Source organism: Equus przewalskii, chromosome 10 (assembly GCF_037783145.1).
Source record: "Equus przewalskii isolate Varuska chromosome 10, EquPr2, whole genome shotgun sequence".
Taxonomy (NCBI): domain Eukaryota; kingdom Metazoa; phylum Chordata; class Mammalia; order Perissodactyla; family Equidae; genus Equus; species Equus przewalskii.
The window spans coordinates 20,362,038-20,383,696 of NC_091840.1; the positions used below are offsets into that span (position 1 = coordinate 20,362,038).

At 55.7% G+C, this 21,659-nt stretch overlaps 3 protein-coding genes across 5 annotated transcripts in view; 2 read left to right on the forward strand and 1 right to left on the reverse strand.

The window, feature by feature from the left end:
- EZH1 (enhancer of zeste 1 polycomb repressive complex 2 subunit) overlaps positions 1 to 2,565 on the forward strand; it is a 29,003-nt gene extending 26,438 nt beyond the window's left edge. For both annotated transcript variants that reach the window (XM_070560420.1, XM_070560421.1), the window contains exon 21: positions 219 to 2,565. In XM_070560420.1, the coding sequence (XP_070416521.1) occupies positions 219 to 279 (61 nt within the window). In that variant the 3' untranslated portion in view covers positions 280 to 2,565. The remainder of the gene's footprint in view (positions 1 to 218) is intronic.
- Positions 2,566 to 2,838: 273 nt separating this feature from the next.
- On the reverse strand, positions 2,839 to 17,374 carry CNTNAP1 (contactin associated protein 1). The gene is made up of 24 exons (XM_070560417.1): positions 17,239 to 17,374; positions 16,283 to 16,384; positions 15,979 to 16,172; positions 15,362 to 15,509; positions 15,073 to 15,276; positions 14,260 to 14,444; positions 13,547 to 13,690; positions 12,626 to 12,887; positions 11,993 to 12,142; positions 11,563 to 11,734; positions 10,980 to 11,086; positions 10,711 to 10,830; positions 10,138 to 10,341; positions 9,780 to 9,936; positions 9,567 to 9,694; positions 9,081 to 9,266; positions 8,354 to 8,575; positions 7,855 to 8,094; positions 6,367 to 6,720; positions 6,079 to 6,206; positions 5,537 to 5,630; positions 5,111 to 5,356; positions 4,955 to 5,002; positions 2,839 to 4,185 (listed from the first exon to the last, which is right to left on the reverse strand). Exons 1-24 carry the CDS (start codon positions 17,303 to 17,305, stop codon positions 3,887 to 3,889), a joined length of 4,161 nt encoding a protein of 1,386 aa, XP_070416518.1. The 5' UTR covers positions 17,306 to 17,374; the 3' UTR covers positions 2,839 to 3,886.
- Positions 17,265 to 20,266, forward strand: CCR10 (C-C motif chemokine receptor 10). Of its 2 annotated transcripts, none has more exons than XM_070560422.1 (2): positions 17,265 to 17,395; positions 19,034 to 20,266. In XM_070560422.1, the coding sequence occupies exons 1-2, from the start codon at positions 17,315 to 17,317 to the stop codon at positions 20,099 to 20,101; spliced, it is 1,149 nt and encodes a 382-aa protein (XP_070416523.1). In that variant the 5' UTR covers positions 17,265 to 17,314; the 3' UTR covers positions 20,102 to 20,266. The 2 variants fall into 2 exon arrangements, with proteins under 2 accessions (XP_070416523.1, XP_008517404.1); XM_008519182.2 differs by lacking the exon at positions 17,265 to 17,395 and adding an exon at positions 18,030 to 18,200.
- Positions 20,267 to 21,659: the final 1,393 nt, after the last annotated feature.

The window sequence follows — 21,659 nt, forward strand, 5'->3', positions numbered from 1 at the left end:
TAGAATTGATTTGAGGGCTTAAGGTGGGGATATGGATGAAGGAGAGGATCTCAGGGTGGTTAAGGCTTTTTCTTAGTTCTGATCTCTGGTGCCTTGCCTCAGAAGGGGGAGCATTATAAACTGCTGTTAGAGAGGGGGATGGGCAGTGAAATGAGGGGACTATCTTCAATCACAAAAGCTTTGATAGTAACCTGGTTCCTCCTCCTGCTCTGGGACAGGTACAGCCAAGCTGATGCCCTGAAGTACGTGGGGATCGAGAGGGAGACCGATGTCCTTTAGCCCTCCTGGGCCCCATACCAGCGCTTATGGTAGCGGCACTGTCTTTGCTTTCATGCACACACCACTGCTGCTCCAGTTTCCTGCACTATGTGTCTCCCACACCGAGAAACCCCCCACCCACTCCCTCTGTAGTGAGGCCTCTGAGCTGTGTCCAGTGGGGATAAAACTGTCCCAATGAGAGGGGAGACAGAGGCAGCTAGGGCTTGGGCTCCCAGGAGAGAGAGTTGTAGAAGTGGGAGACTGCATCTCAGGCCTCAGAGGAAGAGAGCACAGGCTGGGGATCAGTGACTTGTGCTTGTTTCTTGTCAGCCACCCAGGCTGTGGGCCTCAGCAATCAACTTGAGCAGTTCCTAACAAGCATTAGCCTATGATTCTAACTTTCCAAATCAAGGGTCCTTATGTAAATGGGTTGCCAGTATATGTCTCTGAGGTCCTAAGACTTGGAGAAGACAGACTAAATGAAGTTTGGTACCTGGACCTGATGAATGGTCAAGGTTAAAGGCAAGCCTGGTGGGCAGCATAGACTGAATTCACGGGGGAGATGGGCCACCTTACTACCTCTTCCCTCCTGGCAGGATTGAAACGGAAAGAGTGTGAGTTCTAAGTATAGATGTTCAATGCTAGGAGAAGGAAAGCTAAGTGCCATGGACAGAGAGCAAGAACTAGCCTGATGATAGTAGTTAAACTGCTAAGCTTGGGGCCCAGCAGGCTTTGAGTATCCTTCTCTGTATACTCTGGAGATGGATGGATAAGTTTTCAATTCCTGGGAGCAAGTGCCAGTGTCACATCAGCTCCTTCCAGAGTTCTGGCCTAGTGATAGCAGGCCGGCATCATGCTGCTACTGAGGAAGCATGGGGGGTGTGCTGAGCTGGGTCTCAACCCTCCGGTTCCCTGGATGTGGAGTTGTTTTCAGGCCTTTCATCCTCCGTAGAGGCCAGGCCCATGGGGCACTGTTGCAAATCTCTTGCGGGTAGATGGGCGCAGCCTAGACTAGAGAAGGGGAGGTTGCTGGTGTCACGTACTTTCCTGTCTGTAGTACCTGCTGTCGGGAAGGGTGAGCTGACAGTAAGTGTTTGGAGATGGGTGAGGGGCTCCCAAACTGCACGTGTTTAGGATGGCATCACCTATGCAGTGCAGATGGGCAGAGAGTGTTTGAAGTGTCCAGAAGAAGCGGGTCAACCCCCTGTGCCAGTCCCTGGTGCCATTGTCTCTGGGGTTCATGTGGAGCAAAGCACTTTATTTCTTTTAGAAGGTCTGTAGATTGAGGTGGAGCTTGAGCTAAGGTCTCTGGAGTCCCTGCCCACTCCCATTCCTGAGGGATGGGGAAGGATGGGATGGAAGATTCTTCTCCAGTTTTGTCTCCTCTCCTGGTGGAGGCAAGAGGAGCTACCTTGACAGAGAAGAATTGCGTGAGAATAGTGTCTCTGGCTGGTGTGCTGAGGTGGCAAGGAATAAGGAGCACTGTGCTGGGTGAAAAGGACATGGACAGGTACAGACTGGCCTGGGGAGTATTAGAATAGGGAGCAGGCTTCTCCCTTCTCTCTGGGGAATCAGAGCCTCTCTTCCCCAGTCTGTGCTGACCACTCCCTTCCTTCAACCCCACCGGCTGTCCCATGAAGCAAGGAGTGGGGTTCTCTCTGGCCAAGCTGTCACATAGGGATTTTTTGGGACATGTACACACACTCACATACTCTCACTCACCACACTTGTGGGCACACATGCACTCAGCACTGAGCACACGCCCAGCCAGCTCCTGACAGAGCCTCTCCCCACCTGACTGGGCCAACCCCCACTGTGATTCTGAAATCTACATCTGCTGTGGTTTGTATTCACTGTGTATTAGAGACACCCTCTAGCTGGACTGTGGGCTCTGAATTACTCATAGGGAAAAACCAGAGGCAGATGAAGAAGGAGTTAGGTCTGTCTGAAATGCCAGTGGCTGGCTGTGAGGAATAAGTGGAGAAAAAAATTCATCCAGGCTTTGAGAGGCTAGACTGACCCCACCTTCCCTCAGTGTGCAGAATCACCGTGGTCGGTCCCCTCCTTCCCCAGTTTCAGACCACTAATACTCCTGTTCCTGCAGCACTCCCATCCTTTTTCCCTCCTGTCACCCACCTTTAATGACGGGTCTTTACCTCTCTCCCCCAGACATGTAATGATGGATGGAGCAAGGTGGTGGGGACTGGGGGGAGGCTGGTATATGTGCGGCTTTATTGCCAGTGAATTTCACGCACTTTAAAGTCCTGTGGCTTGTGACCTCTTATCTGAATAAAGTGGTAGAATCCATTTTGGCAAGTTATGTACTGTGTGCTTTGGGGCTGGGAGGATCCATGGATGGTGGTACAGGGGCAGCTCGGACTGAAGCTTTAGCATTCTGATCCCCACTTGTCCATTGAGATCTGGGGTTGGGGGAACTGAGGGGGTTGGCAAGAGCTCCTGGTACGTGATGCAAGGATTCTGAGGGCTCCCTGTAGAAATTCCAAAGCCCTCAGATTAGTTCCCTTAAAATCATCCCACTTAGCCCCTAACCACGACGCCAGCTACCACACACAGACGGGCTCTGCCTCTCTGCTTTATTAGAACGGCTCTGAGGCTGAGAGCACAGCTTCAGAGTGGAGGCTGCATCAGGCTGGGTGAGTGACCAGCAGGCCTCATGAGACTTCCAACACAGGAGAAGCAAACTACAGACCATGGGCACAGCACAGGACAGGACAGTCGATTGGTTTTTTTCTTTTATATATAAACAGATAATTAAAAAATTAGAGTAATATATAGAGTTTCTCTAGAGAGAGACTTTGCAACAAAAAATATATATAAAGAATATGACCTCCTGGGCAAATGAAGCAGCATCTCTGAGCGGAGGAAAGAGGGCTCCTCATGCATTGGAGAGGGGGCTAAGCCTTTGGACAGGCACCAAGGCTATTGCATTTCTTGGAAGAGGAAGGAAGAGTAGAGGGCTGGCTAGTCAGTGTGTCTGCATTCTCTACATTGCAAGTTTTTTATGGCTTTGGCTAAAGCGTGTGAAGCAGTGGAGGTACTAAGGTGCTAAACTGAGGCCTCTTGGTCTCTGTATAAAACAAAAAAAGGGCGTCGGGGAGAGCAATGAAGCCCTCCCTAACCCTCAAATGAGTGGAAGCAGATGGAAGACATTCTGCAGGGCAGGGGGGAGGCTGGGGGATATGATTTAGCAGCCTCCTCCCCCCATACCCTGTGCATCCCTGCAATCCCACACATCTGTCCCTGCTGAGATTGAATATTTGAAGGGAGGCAGTTAATCTCCCTGCACTCTGTTGTTAATCCCTGGCAGCAGCTGGGACAGGGATGGCAGGAAGGGCCTCTCAACACGGTGAGGCTTCTCCTTTGGGGCAGGCAAACAAGCAGGAGCCTGGAGAAACAGGAATGGGCAGGGCATTGGTTTAGGCAGTGAGGCTCAGCCACTCCCTTTGGTCCCATCTGTAGCTCTGCCCACCAAACTTGGCAGGAGGGGCATCCTCGGGATGAGCAGAACCAGCTAAGAGGAGCCAAATGTCTCTGACAGGGCAGGGGAGAGGAAGGAATTGGGGAATACAGAGGAGATGGACTTGGTCCCTGAAGCCCTTCTCCTGATTCATTCAGACCTGGACTCCTCCAGGATCTGGGGTAGATTTTGGTCCCGGGGGCCAGGGGCTGGGGCTGGGGCTGGGGCTGGGGTTGGGGCTGGGGCTGGGGCTGGAACTTGGGTGGAAGCTGGGGTAGGGGCTGGGGCCTGGGCAGAGCCTGAAGTAGGTAGGGGATGTTTGCTGCCAGGGTGGTAATCGTGGGTGGCCTTGGGCTCATTGGTGTGGTAGGAGCCCTTGTAGCGATGATTTTGCAGATAGAAAAGCACCAACATTCCCACCAGCCCCAGCAGCAGGAAGGCCACCAAAACTGAAAGGGAAAAAGGAACAGTTCAGGGCAGATCTTTGAGGTTCCACCTATATACAGACACACATGTATGCTTTTGGCCATGTACGTATGACAGTGACAGCTGTAGGACCACATTAGGCTATTCCTAGTGTCCAGTAGCTCTGAATTCCTGGCTTATCCCCTGCCATCTTCTGTTTCTAATATTCTCTTTCCACATCCCTGGTAGTTACCCCAATTTCTCATCTTTGTTTATGTTACTACACCCCCATTTCCTCATCCCTTAGCTATTACCCCATTTTAATATTTCATTTCAATTAAAAGTCTGTAGTATCCTCAAACATTTAAAGATCTCCAGGCCAGGGGCCAGCCCGGTAGCGCAGCTGTTAACTTCCCATGTTCCGCTTTGGCAGCCTGGGGTTCACTTGTTCGGGTCCCGGGTGCAGACATGGCACCACTTGGCATGCCATGCTGTGGTAGGCGTCCCACATATAAAGTAGAGGAAGATGGGTATGGATGTTAGCTCAGGGCCAGTCTTCCTGAGCGAAAAGAGGAGGATTGGCAGCAGTTAGCTCAGGGCTAATCTTCCTCAAAAAAATCAATCAATAAGTAAATAAATAAAAAACATCTCCTGGCCAATTATATATTCAGCATAGCCTATCTCATCCTTCTTTGCACCATCATGCACCTAGTGCCCTTGTCACCCCTTAGCCCTGGGGATACAGGGCAGGGAGGGAACGCTGACAGTCAGAGGGTAGAATTGGGAGGTCAGGGTAGTGATTGTGCTACTCACAGCCTAAAAGTATGGCAACCCATCCATCATCATGGTAGTATGGGAAGTCTGAAGAGGAGAAAGCACCAGTTAGGAGAAGCCTGCTCCATATTAACAATTATTTCCCTTCCCTGTCGTCCCTCCCTCCCCTCCCCCTGCTGTGTGCCAGGGATGTACCTGGGGGCAGATACCAGGGATCCAGCTCAGGGGGCACCTCTGAGAAAAGACGTGGCATGGCTCCGCAGTTAGATTCAGACAGTTCTCCCTGAACTCGAAGGGCCTCAGCTAGCTCAGCGGTCATGGGTCGAGGGGTTCGGAAGTGGGTCTTGAGGGGAGCCACATTGTTGAATCGAACACCAGACAAGCAGCCCGAGAAACCTGGTGTGTTATAGCGCTGGATCTCCGGGTCAATTACTCCCGTCTCTGAGGGAGAGGCAGGCCCAGAAAGAAAGGGGCTTAAATTACCAATAGCCCTGCCCCCCTCACCATCCATAGGTTTCCCACTCATCTTTATCACCACCTTCACTGCCATTCCCAGGTGCTTCACTCTCTTCTAGGCTCCAGGGACTTCACCCACAAACCGCATTCTCACCCACAGCTTACCCATAACACGCCCTAGATACAAGGCCTTGGGTGAGTCCAGCTGGCTGTCCACCAACAGTGAGAACTTCTGTTCTGTCAGTGGGAAGTAGTCCACCTGACGGAAGGGAAAGGCAATGAGGGAGGCAGAACCAGAGGCAGATGTAGCCGAGACCATGCAGGAACTCCCGTCTGTCCAAACTGGGTGAGTCCTAGCTCAGTCCTAGCTGGGCAACCCCTGGGCCCAGATGTAGGATTTGGTATTAAAAACCCAACCACCTGGTTTCGAGCCCTGTTTTTGCAGCTTAATAGTGGTTTGACTTTGGGAAAAGCACTTTACTTTCTAAGCCCATTTACTGATTTGTAAAATGGAGATAATAAGAACCCTGCCTACCTGAACTACCTCACAGAGCAGTTGTGAGGGTCACATGAGATGATACAGGTGAAAATCCTCTGTAAATTGGAATGTGCTGTACATTTGTACTAAATATTTGACATTTTCCTGGACGCCACAACCTAGATCATGAGGTTATGATCCGAACTGGTCCACCTCCCTCTACACGCACCTGGATGAAGAGGTTGCGGTAGACCCGGGTGATGTTGACGCTGTGGGGCTGGCCATCAGTAACTGGTCGGGTAGTTAGTTGGTACACGTAGGGACTGGTGCCCAGCTGATATCGCAGCTGCAGGGTCCCTGTGGGGTGGGGAGGAGAAGAGGGAGTCTCCTCTCAGCTCCCACAATCCCCATCTTCTAGGAGTGCTTGGGTGCTTGTGTCAGTGAATCAATAGTTATAAGAATGAAGGGTGCCCTAGAGGAAGCTAGAGTTGAGGGAGAGAGCCTATAGGAAGCTTACCGTCTTCCTTGATGAGCACGGCCATGTAGTCACGCACAAAGGAGCTGACATAGAGCAGGACAGCGGGGGCGGAGCTGGTGCTGAAGCTGAAGGACACCTCCTCTCCAGTGACATTGTAGACAGGCCCACGGTAACCGGGTACAGGCCGGCCAGGCTGGGGGTAGTCAGGCAGACGGTACCCAGGGCCGTGGTAGCCAGGTACATAGCCAGGAGTGTCATAGCCAGGGATATAGCCAGGCTCATAGCCTGGCACTGGCCGGCTCAGCATGTGGGAGAACTCCCGTGCTGCGGAGCGCAGCGCTGACTGTAGATTATAGCGCATCCAGGTGCCGGGCTCAAAGAAGCCACCAATATCTGAAGGCAGAGATGGTGAGGTCAGGACCCCCTTTCCCAAATTCAGATGTTGTATGTGTCATCCACACATACCGTCTGGGACTTGACCTCAGTTTCTGCCACCACCACAACACACCCCCATTCACTTTTAGGTCTCCTTGAGCCCCTGGCACAGAATGGAATCTTAAAACCTTGAGAAATGTAAAAGATCATCTTGGGGGCTGGCCCTGTAGCTGAGTGGTTAAGTTCGTGTGCTCCACTTCAGTGGCCCGGGATTTGCCACTTTGGATCCTGGGCGCAGACCTACACAGCGGTGGCTCATCAGGCCATTCTGTGGCGGTCTCCCACACAGAAGAACTAGAAGGACTTAAAGCTAGGATATACAACTATGTACTGGGGTTTTGGGGAAGGGGGAAAAGAAAGGAAGATTGGCAACAGATGTTAGCTCAGGGCCAATCTTCCTCACCAAAAAAGAAAAAGAAAAAGAAAAGAAAGTATACCTTTCAAAGAAAAAAACAGGGATTTGCCTAAAGATACACAATAAGTGGAGAGTCACGATTAGAATGGAGATGTCATGACTCCATCCAGTACACTCGCCACTACTTACACTTCCTAACCAAGACCAGAGGTCTTCTATTTGTCCCTAAGTCCGTGTCTCTCCCTACTCCACCACACTTCTCCCTCCAGTAACCTACCTGTTCACGCATCCTACTAGACCAGCCTTAGGGAGGATGTGGTCTGGGTATATGTGCAGAATCTTGCTATGGTGAATGTCAAGGCTCGCCTTAACCAAGAACCAGGTTGTCAGTGATTGTCAAATAGGAAATGGCATAGGAGGGCATCGTGCAGCCTGAAGTGATGTGCTTGCAAGGGGGTCACCTGTGTTATGTTGATGATAGTGGGAAGATGGGGAAGTTATTTTTTTGTTGCTTTTGAGTTCTTTTAGTGCCAGCTAGCTGTATCATCACTTTCTTGCCCCACTTTATGCCTTTGGGAGCCACCCAGCATCTTCAACTGCCTGATGGCCTCAGCTCAGAGCTCAGGAACCCAGGGACAACTCTACTTTTCCCTGGTGCTGACTTGACACCCTCTTTCTTTCCCTAAATCCCCTTATGCCCTATGGCTCCCTGAACTCCCATAACCAGCAGCACTGACCGTGGTTGCAATAAGGCCCATCAAAAGCCGTGAGGTCACAGTCACATGTGTAGTAGCTGTAGCGTTCCACGCAGCGGCCTCCATGGAAACAGGGGAACCGGGGGTGGGCGCAGCGGCCTGTGCAGTTGGGTGAGGTACCCTCAGAGGCATTGGCACGGCCTTCCAGGTTCAGAGTCACTCCGTTCAGACGCATAGCCCTCAAGCAACCCACGAAGGGGCGCCTCTTAAGCTCCGCAGATCCTGGGAAGGGTGGGCATGTCAAGAAATGGGTGTAGAGCCCGAGATAGAGATAAATAAGTATTGGAGTTGGGAAGGGAGCCAAGGGAGCTAGAAAAATGAAATAGATGCCAGGGATTGGAGAGGAAAGGTGGGCCTTTGGCTCACTTTGAAGCAGGGGAGATTGGGACCTAAGACATTGGCTTTCTGGGAACAGGGAGAGTGGCCTTGAGAGGTAGAAAGGTGAAGGAGGCTTCAGACCTGCCTCTGGGTTGCTGCTCACCAACATAGAGGGGCTGGTCATACTCCAGCCAGATGTAGGTCTGCAGGGGCATAGGCCTCAGCACCCAGGGCCGGTGATCCACACGGAGCCGGGCCTGCTTCACGTTGATTTCAGCCCGGACCAGGTGCCACTCATCATCGTTGAATTCAAAGTCATCTGAGTGTACTGTCAGGTTCTCATCCCCATTCCCCACATCGAAGGCGAAGACCACATCCCGGGATGCTGGACAATGTGGGGTGTAGGGGAGAGGGCTCATACTTCTGCGATCCCTCACAGATCCCTCACCCAATACAACCTCTCTTCTTCACTCTGTGGAGCTCCTTGAATGTTCCTCCAATTTGTCTACAGCCTGGGACAAAACCCAGAAACTGCTTAAAACCTCATACCCCTGATCTCTCCCAAATTCTCAGATCCCTGGAGCCAGCTTCCCAGCCCCATTTCTCAGGTTAGAAGCATAGCTAGTCAGCTGGGAGACACCTCAGGAGTCCAGCTTCTTTATTCACAAGAAAGGGGCCTAAGGCCTGAGAGGCGAGGTGGGTGCCCAAGGTCACAAAGCCAGCTATCAAGACAGCTGGGTCTGTCGGACAACCGAGGGTCATCTAATCCCTTATCATGCCACCTCTCAAGAGGACGTCTACCCTTGTCTCACCCCAGCCTCCACCTTTCCCATAGCGCCCCCCCCCCAGAGATCTTCATCTGCCCCATGTCCCAACGTCTGCCTGCTCACTGTTGAGTTCCACCCGCACGTAAGGTCGTCGCCACTGGCAGTAAGGGCCCCCCATATTCTCTAGGAAGACTCCTGAGGGAGCCGAGGTCCTGAAGTAGAAGGAGACATCAAGGCTGTGGTTGGCACGGATTGGGGGAAAGCGTAGAGCAGCCCCAGTGTGGAAAGAGATGGTGTTCCAGGAATTTCCTACAAAACCGGATGGAGGAAGGCCTTGTCAGGGAGGCTGGAGGGTGGAGGAGTAACGGAACCTAGGGTGGGGTGGGGGAAGGTAGGGCAAAGGGGAACAGCTAGGGACAACCAAAGGGAGACAAAGGAGTGTAATGAAGGAGAATACGGTGCAGAGGAACCCATGGATGGGGGTCATATCACGGAGGAGCTGGGGGTCTGGCAGTGTGTCCTAGAGACCCCCAGTGGGTCAGGTGACCTAGATTTTGGAAACTGGAGAGCCAACCCTGGGAGGGCACACAATAAGGGTCTGCTACTCACGATCACCATAGCAGCGCAGAGGCCTCAGGAAGAACTGGGCCTCAGAAGTGGAGCGGTTTGTATCCCCCACCACCACCTGAGTGACAGGCAAATGGTCCACAAAGGTCAGCAGTCCCTTGTCGGTTCTCCTGTGGGGGCAGGATGCAGTGGCTCAGCCCCCGCCATTCAGCTGCCCCTGGAATCCTGAAAGCCCTGTCCCTTTGCCCCCCTTACCACTGGGGCTGGTCGGCGTCACAGTTACAGTGCAGGGCGGGGTCCACACAGCTCCCGTCCAGACCACAGGCACAGCGCTGGATCCCAGGCTGCGAGCCTCCCCAGTAGAAGTGCTGTTCCTCATTTCGGCCAATCCAGAAGCTGTAGGGGTAGCCTCCTGGGGGAGAGGTGCAGGCACTTCCAGGCCCCGTCTCTCCATTAACCTTTGGGCTACTCTCGCTCCCATCCAACCAGCCCAGACCCTTGCTTGAATCCTCTCACCCAGGGCTCCAGCTGAACCCTCTGGTTTCCTTCTCCCAGGCCCCCACTGGTCTCTCTTCCTGCTCTCCACCTTGTCCTCCTCAACCCCAGCCCTAACCCGCAGTGTTGAGCAGCCGGGAATTGTAGCAGGAGAACTCGATCCACTGTTCACAGTGCTGGGAAGCATTGGCCAGGGCACTGACTTCCTCCCAGGATGCATTCCAGTACTGGATGGCCCCCAGGAATGGCCGCTCCATGCTAGAACCTGTCACCCGAGTTGTCCACAGCCTGTCATGCCGTACAACTGTCCATGCCCGGTTCTCTGGGGGAGGGGAAGGGACAGAACTTTGGCTGGAGGTGGGCATTCTCTACCCATCTCCCTGTGCACCTCCACCATCATTGCTGCAACTCAGAGCCAATAAATGTAGCCAGCAGCTCCATTCCAGCCCAGCTCTGGGCCCTCGGCATTGCAGGCTGGAGATGAGACAGCTGGAATGGATCAGGAAGCTGGAATTTATCTGGAAGGCTAGATTACAAATTCCTGAGTGTCCCCTTTCCCCTCTGTCCCTCCCATTACTCTCCCTGCAGTTTAATCTTACTGGCCCCTATGCACCCTTCAGTCCTTCCCTGTTTCCCCCACACCTCCGCATAGCCTTGTCAGCTGCCCCTTTACCCCTTCAGACCCACTTACCTCGGATATCACAGTACACTACAAATGGCTTCAGGGGGCCACTGCCATCTGGATCAATGGTGAAGTTTCCAGAAGTTTTCCCACTGAGCCGATAAGCCTCACAGGATTCCTTATACAAAGCTGGTAGGTGGTGGTGTGGGGAAAAGACAATTATGGGATCAGAGCGCTAGGACAGCTAGCCCCACCATCTCTAGCAGCCTCACGATCCCCAGCAACCTTCTCCTGACCTCCCCTGTCCCTGACCCTTCCCCATACCCCAGCTGGCTTACGTTGGTGACAGGTCTCCCCCTTGTAGCCTGTCAGTTCACAGTAGCAGATGAAGTCATCCCAAGACTGGTAGCAGCGTCCATCGTGCTCACACATGTTAGGGCTGCACCTAAGGAAGGGGGTCAGCACCAATGAAGGAGCCTTATTGGGAGATTGAGAGTGGAGTGGGGTCTGATCCCTGCAAGCTGCACTTCTGAGAGGGCCAGAACCCCTGGAGACACACCCCGCCTAACTAGCCACGTATAAGCCTAAATGCTGGGGCATAGGCAGGCCTCAGGGCTCAAGTGCTACTGTTCCCCCTTTCCTAAAAGAACAAATAATGCCTTATTCTCCCCCTCCCCGCACCACCAAAAAAGGGGAAGCTCTCTAGAACCAAAAACAGATGCTTCATTTCCATTCTGAGCATATGTCACTTTGAGGGAAGAAATAGGAGGTGAGAGGTCAAGGAGGAATCATCTCCAGGTGGGAGACTGAGGAGCTGGGACCAGGAGAAGGGAGATTATCAAGAAAGGCCACTCCATTGGGAGACCATGGCAGAGGGCTTTGGAGGGGTCACCTCTTGTAGGGAGAGGGGCTTCTGGATACCTATCAGTGATGCCACATGTGTCAAAGAGGACCTCAGCATAGTATCCAAGCCGCCGGCCCTCCACCAGAGTCAGGTTGACCAGTTGACCATCCACCTTGAGCAGCTCCATGCAGCCATGGAACGCCGTCTGGTTGGAGTGGCAGCCCGATCGACTGGCTGGCTTGGGACAACCTGGAGCAACCACCCCTGTGAGGCCCTCCCCAGGGGAGACCCCAGCGACCCTCCCCCAGGGAGATGCCAAGGGAGAGCCAGACATGAAGGAAGGAAGAGGGCCAATAGACAATTGCTGTCACCTTCCAGTCCCCAAGGCCCCAGAGGGGAAGGTGGGGTCTATCCCTACAAAACTCTCCAGGTAGTCCCATCTGGGTGGACTTAGGTGGGGCCTTCCCACTCAGAGACTGGGGTCTGGCCAGGTTGGCCCCCACTTACCCCCAAAGAAGTATGAGGTCCCTGTACGGATCAGCAGTGGGTATGAGACCCTGACCTCTGCCCCCTCCACATCATCAATGCTGATGACTGCATGGTTTTCCTGTGCCACAAAATTCACCTCATGCCAAAAGCCATTATTCAGGCGGTACCCTGGACAGGAAAGGAAGATGGTGTGGGCGGAGGAGCACCACAGTCTAGGAGAAGAGTGTTCTTGAGTGGGGAAGAAGCAACGCCACTCTGTGTCCCCACAGCAGCCTCTGTGCCCCCCATTATTACGCTTATCACTGAGGGTGACTTCTCTGAATGTCTCTCTTCACTATCCATAACCCCAGCAGCTGACGCAGAGTCTGCAAAGTCATAAGTGAAAAACACCTCCAGAGACCCCCTAGAACTGGAGAATACCAGGACTCTCAGCCTCCTGCTTCTCCCAGCACCCTTAGCCCCAGATCTGCCCCCACAGCTGCCACCAGCCACTCCCACCTTTTCCCAGAGCCTTGGGACGTCCTGCCCTGCTCCCTTCTCCCGGTCACCCTCTCCAGTATGCAAAGGCTTCAGCCCAGGCCTACAACCCCCGCGGCTCTCCTCTGCCCTTCTCTGGCCTCCTTGTGCCTCCCCACACCCTCCACCCCTCACCAGCAGCGAACTGAAGCTTCTTTCGGCCAGTCTGCGCGATGGACACGTTGACCTGCCCTTCACTGAGCATCAGCTCCACGTGGCCCAGCCCGTCCCCCAGGCGGGAGAAAAGTAGCAGCCCCGTGAGATCCCAGGTGCGGAAGCGAAAGGAGACTGCGAGGCGGCCGCGGCGGGGGAAGCCAGGCACTTGCACGAAGTTGTGAGGACCTCCGAAGTTGATGGGGTGGGGAACCGGGTCCAGGCAACGGAAGGCCACCTTACCCTGGGGGCGAAAGTGAGGATCCATCAGCACCCGCGAGCCGCCGCACCGCCGGCCTCTAGTGGGAACTCAATTTTCATACTGGTCTAAGGCCCATGTCACGGCACTCCCTCGATGTGTGTAGGGGGGGTGTAAGACCTCCGACCCTGACTGTTCCCACCCCCCAGAAACACGTCCAGCAGAGGAGGGGGTCTCCATTCGCTCGCTATCGCCGATCTACACCGTCTCCAGGGCGATTGCCTCCTTCCCTTCATTCCAGCGTCGAGAGGCATTTACCGCCGGCTTCCCGGCAGCAGCGCTTAACTACGCGCTCCTGAGTTGGGGTGGGGCGAGCACACCGAAACAGCCCTGGGTTCAAGTCCCTACTCAGCCGCTGCGCAACTGCGTGACCCCTGGCCAAGCCTCTCCCGGTCTCTGCACTTGATTTTCCTCATCTATTAATTGAGGAGGTGGTTGGACCGGACCACAGCTTATTAACTGGGGGAGTAGGGGGAGTGGCCTTTGCACCTCCTGTGAGTCGTGGTGCCCCTACTTGAGCATCTTGGCTGGGGAGAGAGAGGTCCTCGGTTTTTATCTGATTCTCAAGATCTCTCCCCGCTCCACCTCTTTGCTTTCCAAACGGCTTTCACCCCCATCCTCCCAGATTCCCCCGGCCTGCTAGCCTCGAAGGTGATCCGCGAATGGCGCCGCACGGCCAGGTCCGCGATGTTGACTCGGTTGAAGATTACATTTTCCATGCAGCCGCGGAAGTTATGGCGATAGGCAAGGTTCTTCTGGGCGGCGCCCACCAGACCCCCGATGAACATCTGCAGGCAAGGGGCGGGGAGGGGGTTCCTTGGGTGCGGGAGCGCGCACGCCTTTCTTGCGCTCTCTCGCCATACACTTTCCCAAGCTCCAGGCAGGGCTTTATAAAAGACTTGAAACACACGTTTCCCTAGTCGGTTTTAAAGCTGGAAGCTCTCTGGGCCTCCAGAAGCTTGGGTTCTAGCCCGAACTCCACCACAAATTGGCCGCATTCCCCTGGGTAAGTCAATTAATCTGTCTGGGATTGCTTATCTGCAGATGGGGCCAGAGTCTTTACCAACTCCACAGAGTTGGGCGATCCAAGGGGCAATTTGCTCATCTTGCCTGATCTCCAAAATCCAGATTCCCAGACCTTATCTCAGTAGTTCTGGGGTGGCGCCCAGGAATCTCCATGCTAACAGCAACAACAACAAAAACCCAGACCTTTCTGTAAGCCACAAGTTTGCCAAGAGCTGCTAGGCCGTTCAGGAACAGGAAAGTAAGGTCTTACCTCTGGTAGAGAGAAGTACTGTCACCCACCGACCCACCCAGCACCCCCACTCAACCAAACGGCGCTTCTGCGTCCGCTCACCTCGGTGTCCAGGTTCAGTCTTTCGAAGTCGCCATTGAGCACGAAGCGCTGCACGTAGCCGTCCAGGGTGAGATTCGCTTGGCGGCCAAATCGGTCCACACGCACATAATGCCAGTGCTGGTCGTTGAGGACGCCTCCAGCGCTCACGGTCGTGTGACCGGGCCTTGGCTGGATAGGGCTGCTGCCTGAGGGTGGGGTGAGCAGGGTCAGACCTCGAACCTGGAGAACCTCTGCCGAGCCCTCCCCCAGGCTGAGCAGCAGCGGGCAGTGCAGAGGAGGGCCTGCACGGGGCCCAGGGCAGCCAGGGAGAGTGGGATGGGACCGCCTGGAGCCTGGGATGGAGCGGTGGCCATTGGCGAGTGTGTGCCTTAGAGTAAGCCATTTAACCTCTCAGAGCCTGTTTTCCTATCAGTAGAACTTGGGGCACGATCGCTGCTTCTACTTCATCATGTGGAAGTTATAAAAAGCTAATGAGATACAAAATAACTCCTGTTTGTGTGTGTGTGTGTGTGTGTGTGTGTGTGTGTATACTATATGTCTATGTATATATAACGTTTTTACAATGAGGAAACAGACTGGGGAAGTGCCTTGTCCTGGGTCACACCGCTGGTAGGTGGTAGAGCTGAGACTGGAATCCTGTTCTCCTGACTCGGAGTTCAGTGTTTTACTAGCACCAAATTCTATACGAAAAAGGCGGCTTGGTCCAAACAGTAAGGAAGGGGATGATCAGGTGGGCTCGGCTTCGCAGAGCAGGTGCAGCGAGGGGCTCGGCAGGAGAGCCTCAAGGGTCGCAACGGGGGTCGCTGAACTCACCCAGGCTCATGTGCAGCAGCAACTGCGCCCCCTGCAGCTCAAGTGTCACGTAGTCGCCCTGGACGCCCTCGGCGTGCAGCAGGAGCCCGTCCTTCTCTTCGGTCTTGAAGCTGAACGCGAACACGTCCCACAGGCTCCGGCTGACCCCTCGCGGGAAGCGGTAAGAGATGGCGTCATCGCCGTCGAAATAGAGCACGTCGGACTCTGCGCGAAGGACCGTAGGTGGGCGGGGGGGCAGGGGAGACTCTTTGTCTCCCCGGGACCCCCGCCACGACCTCGGCACCCTTACTGTAAGGGCAGCCGTAGAGGCCGAGCCTCAGGCCGATCTTGCCGCGCGGGTTCCACGCCAAGGGCACGATGCGGATGTAGCGCGCGGTGAAGTGGTAGTGGAGGTCGTGGCGCACCACCGCCGACTCGTTCACGTTACCGAAGAAGGTCTGAGGGAGGAGGGGAGAGGAGTGACCAGGTCCCCACCCTCTGCTTGGCTTCTTCACAGCCTCCCGGCCCATCGTTGTCACACCTAGCCAATCTCGACTTCCGGAAAGCAAACTCTCCTCGATTTCCCCTGCCTTCGTGCCTTTTCGCAAACACAGTTTCCCTCGCCCAGAGCGTCCTCTCCCACCACCCTATTATTTCCTCAAAGCTCAACTCAGATGTCACCTCCTTCAAGAAGCTCTACCAGATTTTACTCTGAAGTATGTTAAACCCTGTGATCCAGAGTGTCTTGCACACATGATGAGCTGTGACAGTCCCTCTGGACTGAGTCCCCGGACTGGAGTCACTGTTCCTCATCTGTGCCCTCACAACCACCTCCTCCCCTTCCCCTCAAGCTAGTGCCCAGCCCAGGTCTGGGAGCTGAGGAGGCTCCCCAAGTATGTGCGTGTGCGGAGGAGAGGCCTGGAGTACCGCGTTGTGCCCTCGCTGGTAGAACGGCGTCCAGCTGTCCACTCGGTCACCATAGAGCAGCATGTAACGTGTGACCCAGTCCCACGAGTTAAAGGAGCCCTGCGTGGCCACGGCACGGATCCGGTGCTTCTTCATTAAATCTATCTGGAGCCAGGGATTCGGGTCCCCAATCCGGGGAGACCATCCACTTATGCCTATAGAAGGGTCAAGGGCTTTCACCACTGGCTCTCTTTTTATCCCCAGCCCTCCAGAACCCCCGCCCCCACCCGCCGCGGCGGGGTGGGGAGGGCGTCACTGAGCTCACCATGCAGCCTGGCAAAGCGAGGCGTAGTGAAGAGCCCGTAGTAGGAGGAGGCGCCCAGAGAGCGTGCGTACAGAGGCCCGACCAGCTCCTCGTCACAGCCGTCTGGGTTGGGGGAACCGACATGTTGGTCAGGGCGGCCCCTCCCAGGTCCTTCCAAAGGCCAGGCCTACTGACCAGCCAGAGCGCCCCCTTCTCTGCCTCCATGCAGCAGACTCAGCCCTAACTTAAAGCCATCTACTCAACCTGGGCTGCAGCAACGGCTGGACACTCAGGGAGACTGCCTTCTGCTTCTGGGGGAACCCCAGGCGAGACCCTCCTTAGCTGGGTTCCTGCCCAGATACCAGTGTGGGTTCAGTACTCCCCCAAACACAATCCCAAACCTCAGCATCTTCCAGAACTTGTCAGCCCAAGACACCAATCCAGCCGGAGCCTTAGCGTTAATCCCACGCATCAGCATCCCCAGACCTGCACCAACCCCAGATACAGGGCTTGGTCCCAACCATAGCCTGTCCTAGGACCATCACCAGCTCCATGTCCAACCTTAGCATCAACCAGGGTCACCAACTCCTGCTTGGATCCAAGCTACAAAATCCAGCCCCAGCCCCAAACTCTAGACCCTGGGCAAGCTCCAAAGTCCAGCCCTAGCCCGGGTCACCAGTAACACCCTTGTCCCCAACCCTCAAACCCGGGCACCAGCTCTCGCTTGGATCCCAGTCCCAAATCTCCCCCTGAGCCGACTCCATCCTCGACTCCGAGCCCAGCCCCAGCCCGTGGTGCGCGCGCCATCCTCGGAGCTGCATTGCGGAGCGCGGGGGAGAGACAGGAAAGGATGGGAGCGAGCGCGCGCGGACCGGGAAGGAACCCGCGACCACCCAGCCGCAATGCGGTGCGGGACCCGCCCTTCAGGCTTTGGACTCCTGGGCCCAACCCTGCCTGCCTCCGAGCCCTGCACTCACAGTAGCCCCAGCCCCAGGCTCCTGAGATCGCTGCAAGCAGGATGCAGAAGAGCGCGAGACGCATCATGCAGGGCGGATGGGTCCGGCGGCCTCCTCCCGGGGCCCGGCTCCGGCTAGGGCTCCAGTTCCAGCTCCGGCTTCCAGCTCTCCTCCTGGGGTTCGCAGCGGATGGCTGTCTCTCTTCCTTGCCCACCCCTCCCTCTGTCCCCTCTCCCCCAACCCTTCTCCCTTTTCTCTCTCTGTCGTTCCTGGTTCTCTGCTGTTCTCTCCTCTCCTTTCCACCCTCTCTCCTCTCACCTCCCCCCTTCCCCAGCCTCTCTCTCCTGGCACGCGCCGCTTTCCCGGACCCCGCGCAAGCGCGCGCCTCAGCCCTGCTGAGAAAGGGCGGGGGTAGAGAGCCTCCAGCCACCGGGAAATACCCTGAATAACCCGAGGCCGGCAGGGACTGGGGCTGAAGGGATGGGGGAAGGGAGGCTGGGGCCGGCCAGGAGCTCCTGAAAAATCCAAGAAAGGGGAGGGGGAGGGGGGGCTAGTCTGGAGATGGGGAAAAGAGTAAGTGAAAGAATCTAATATTTTTCTAAAGGCAAATTATGCTCCAGTCATCTGTGCTAGGCACTCTCAGAAGCCTGTGAATTCAGCATTTTTACCTTACTCCGCTTTGTAGATGAAAAACCTGAGGCTCAGAGATGTAAAAAAAACTTACTCAAGATCACACAGGTAGCTGGCAAATGGCGATATTCCAAAACCCATTCTTTTTCCACTGTCAGGGTAAAGAGAAATTATTTTTTAAGGAGTGGAATGGGAAAGTTAGGTAAAGAGAGCCCACAGACCCTAATCCCCACCGCCCTCTTGGCCCCTCTCCCCGCCCCTTCCTTCCTGTCCCACTTGTTTAACTTCTCTCCCTGGTGGTTATACCTCAGAAACCTGTGTAGCCAGAGATGGGGACCGAACCCGCAGAGCAGGTGGGAGCAGGGCAGCGGGGGACTGGTTACAGAGAGGGAGGGAAGGTGAAGGCATGGGATTTCCCCACCTGGCAACAGGCCTTTGCCATGCTATGAACTATCTAGGATGCCTGGAGCCAGCTGGGACCAGGGGTTCTCCAGATAGATAGCGCTGGTGATGAGGCTGGGGTTTTGGGCCGGGGCTGGAGCTGAAGAGAAGGGCGAGCTGAACCTAGGGGTCCAAGGTTCCAACCGAGCCCAGAAAACCTGAACTGCAACCCTTGAGACCCCCTTGTCACGAGTAGTTTAGTGAACCTGTACTGGAGTAGAGGTGCGGTGGGGAGGGAAGATGAGAAAAGAGACATAGAAACCCTCTCCAGATCAAGCACGGAGTCCAGGGATCAGGTCTGAGGCAAAGCCTGCATGTGGGTGTTCTTCCAGAAGAGGGCGCTGCAAATACTGAGGCTCCAAAATTTATTAATTCAAAAGCTTGGCCTATGGAGAGCACAGATGCTTTGCATGCATTATCTTCCTTATTTCAAAAAATCCTATTTCAAACAATCTTGCTAGGGGGGCTTGTCAGGATTTCTAATCTCGACATTACATATTAGGCAACTGAGATCCAGAAAGAGCAGTGGCTTGCTCAAGGTCACCCAGGAAACCGGATGTAAAGGCAGGAGGGGTGCAAGGGAAGCCAAGGCCTGTTGAGGGTGTGTCAGGAAGAGTTTGTCTTTTCCCCGTGTACCGATGTACCTGGTCACACAGGAGCTCCCAGCTTGGAAGGCATGTGTGGGAGGAGGAGGTGTGTGGGAAGATGTCTCATAAGGTCTTTCCTCTCATTTTGACTTCCCCAGGTCTCCTGGGGACCCTACTCTGGCGATGATGAGGAGGCATACTCGGCTGAACCATTGCCAGAACTCTGCTACAAGGCGGATGTCCAGGCCTTCAGTCGGGCCTTCCAACCCAGTGTCTCCCTGACGGTGGCTGCGCTGGGTCTGGCTGGCAATGGCTTGGTCCTAGCCACCCACCTGGCAGCCCGACGCGCTACCCGCTCGCCCACCTCTGCCCACTTGCTCCAGCTGGCCCTGGCCGACCTTCTGCTGGCCTTGACCCTACCCTTTGCCGCAGCCGGGGCTCTGCAGGGCTGGAGTCTGGGAAGTGTCACCTGCCGTGCCATCTCTGGCCTCTACTCGGCCTCCTTCCACGCCGGTTTCCTCTTCCTGGCCTGTATCAGCGCTGACCGCTACGTGGCCATCGCGCGGGCCCTCCCAGCTGGACCGAGGCCCTCCACACCCGGCCGGGCACACTTGGTCTCAGTCATGGTGTGGCTGCTGTCGCTGCTCCTGGCGCTGCCTGCTCTCCTTTTCAGCCAGGACGGGCAGAGGGAAGGCCAGCGGCGCTGCCGACTCGTTTTCCCCGAGGGCCTCACACAGACGGTGAAGGGGGCGAGCGCCGTGGCGCAGGTGGTCCTGGGCTTCGCGCTGCCGCTGAGCGTCATGGCAGCCTGCTATGCCCTCCTGGGCCGCACGCTGCTGGCCGCCAGGGGGCCTGAGCGCCGGCGAGCGCTGCGCGTCGTGGTGGCCCTGGTGGCGGCCTTCGTAGTGCTGCAGCTGCCTTACAGTCTCGCCCTGCTGTTAGATACGGCCGACCTACTGGCCGCCCGGGAGCGGAGCTGCCCTGCCAGCAAGCGCAAGGATCTGGCACTGCTGGTGACCGGGGGCTTGGCCCTCGCCCGCTGCGGCCTCAACCCGGTGCTCTACGCCTTTCTGGGCCTGCGCTTCCGCCAGGACCTGCGGAGGTTGCTACGGGGTGGGGGCTGCAGCCCAGGGCCTCACCCCCGCGGCCGCTGCCCCCGTCGGCCCCGCCTTTCTTCCTGCTCGGCTCCCACTGAGACCCACAGCGTCTCCTTCTGGGACAACTAGGGCTGCGAATCAAGAGGAAGGGGCGGGCTGAGGAAACGGTTCCAGGGAGGGTAGGGGGAAAGGGGAGTAGGTGGGGGAACACTGAGAAAGAGGTAGGAACTTAAAGGAATTGCTTCTGTACTCTGCCACATTAAACTGATAACATGGAAATGAGATGCAACCCAACAACTGTTACTATTTTTGAGTCACCGACTTGGAAGTGATTTGCAGCAGGACAGAGCCGATGGGTTCCCCACCACCACCGTGCTTGGCTCTGAGTGGAAGGCGCTGAGAGCCTGGGTGGGGGTGGGGGGCTGTTGAGCCTGCTAAAGCTCTAGGCACTGACACCTCCTCCACCTTCACCCAGTCACTAGCAACAGAGGTGAGGTGGGAAAGCTGCCGGGCGAGGGGGGCGGGGGATGCTCTTGAAATAGCGTAAGGAAGAGCTTTCTAACAACCAGAGTGCTATCCAGTAATGGCTGCCTTAGCAAGCACCAAGTTCCCGGCCTCTGGAAGGTTCAGACTGAGGCAGTTGGGGACCGTGTGTGCCTGTGCGTGGTGTGGGGGTGGGGGGTGGGGGGCAGGAGATTCCCATTTGGGGTGGGCTTTTGGATTAGATTACCACCCTACGGTCTCTTCTAAAGTTCTGTGGTGGAAAGAAAAAAGTAATTTAAAAAGTTGAGTCGGAGTTTTTCATCTTGGAGAAAAACCAAGGAGAGGATACCAATTTGCAAATTTCCGAATAGTTATCATAGGCGTGGTGGGGGTGGGGGCGATTGCTGGTTCTCCATCTTCCCTGGGTCAGAGGAAATGCACTGAGCCTGCCGGAAAGAGAGAGGTTAGACATCGGAAAGAACTTCCCTGCGGGCAAGGGCCTGGGATCCAGACGGGAAAGAGAGTATATGGTTGTGGTGTGTCCATCCCTAGGAAACCTCAGTGCAGGCCACATTCATCTGCGGCGAGGGCAACGCCAGGATGGCCTCTAGAGATGGTCGCATTGATTCCTGGTCTTTGTTTTCACAACCACGAGCGACAGGCAGGATGGTGTTCACGTGCGACAACTCTCGCAGTTTAATATCCGGTCAGCAAAGCTGCCCCGACCACTCCAGCCAGCAGTCTGGGGACCCAGGGCAAGAAGGGCGTGGCGTGGCGGAGAGGTCTCTAGGGAGGCGCTGGCCTGACGTCCCCGCCCTGTCCCGCCCCTCCCAGCTCGGGCTAGCCTACGTTCCCAGAGCCTCCGGCGGCAAAAACCGAGAGCCACGGCCTCCAGGGATCAGGATCCAGGGAAGGCCTGGAGATGGCGCCGATCTTCAAAGGGTCCCCCACGCCAGCCACTGGGGGCCAACCTGGAACCCTCCACCGGAGACCGCGGGAATCGCCGCTGAGTCAGCAACACACGCGCGCGCCCGCGTTGGCCCTGGCCCCGCCCCGTCCGCGGCCCCGCCCCGTCCGTTTAGCCCCTCGGTTAACCCCTTCCTACACACAACCGCAGGATATTCACCCTGCGAGGCCTCCACTCCATTGGAAGATCACAGAATTCCCTAGAATCCAGAGTCAGTCTCCCCACTGGAGTTCAGTG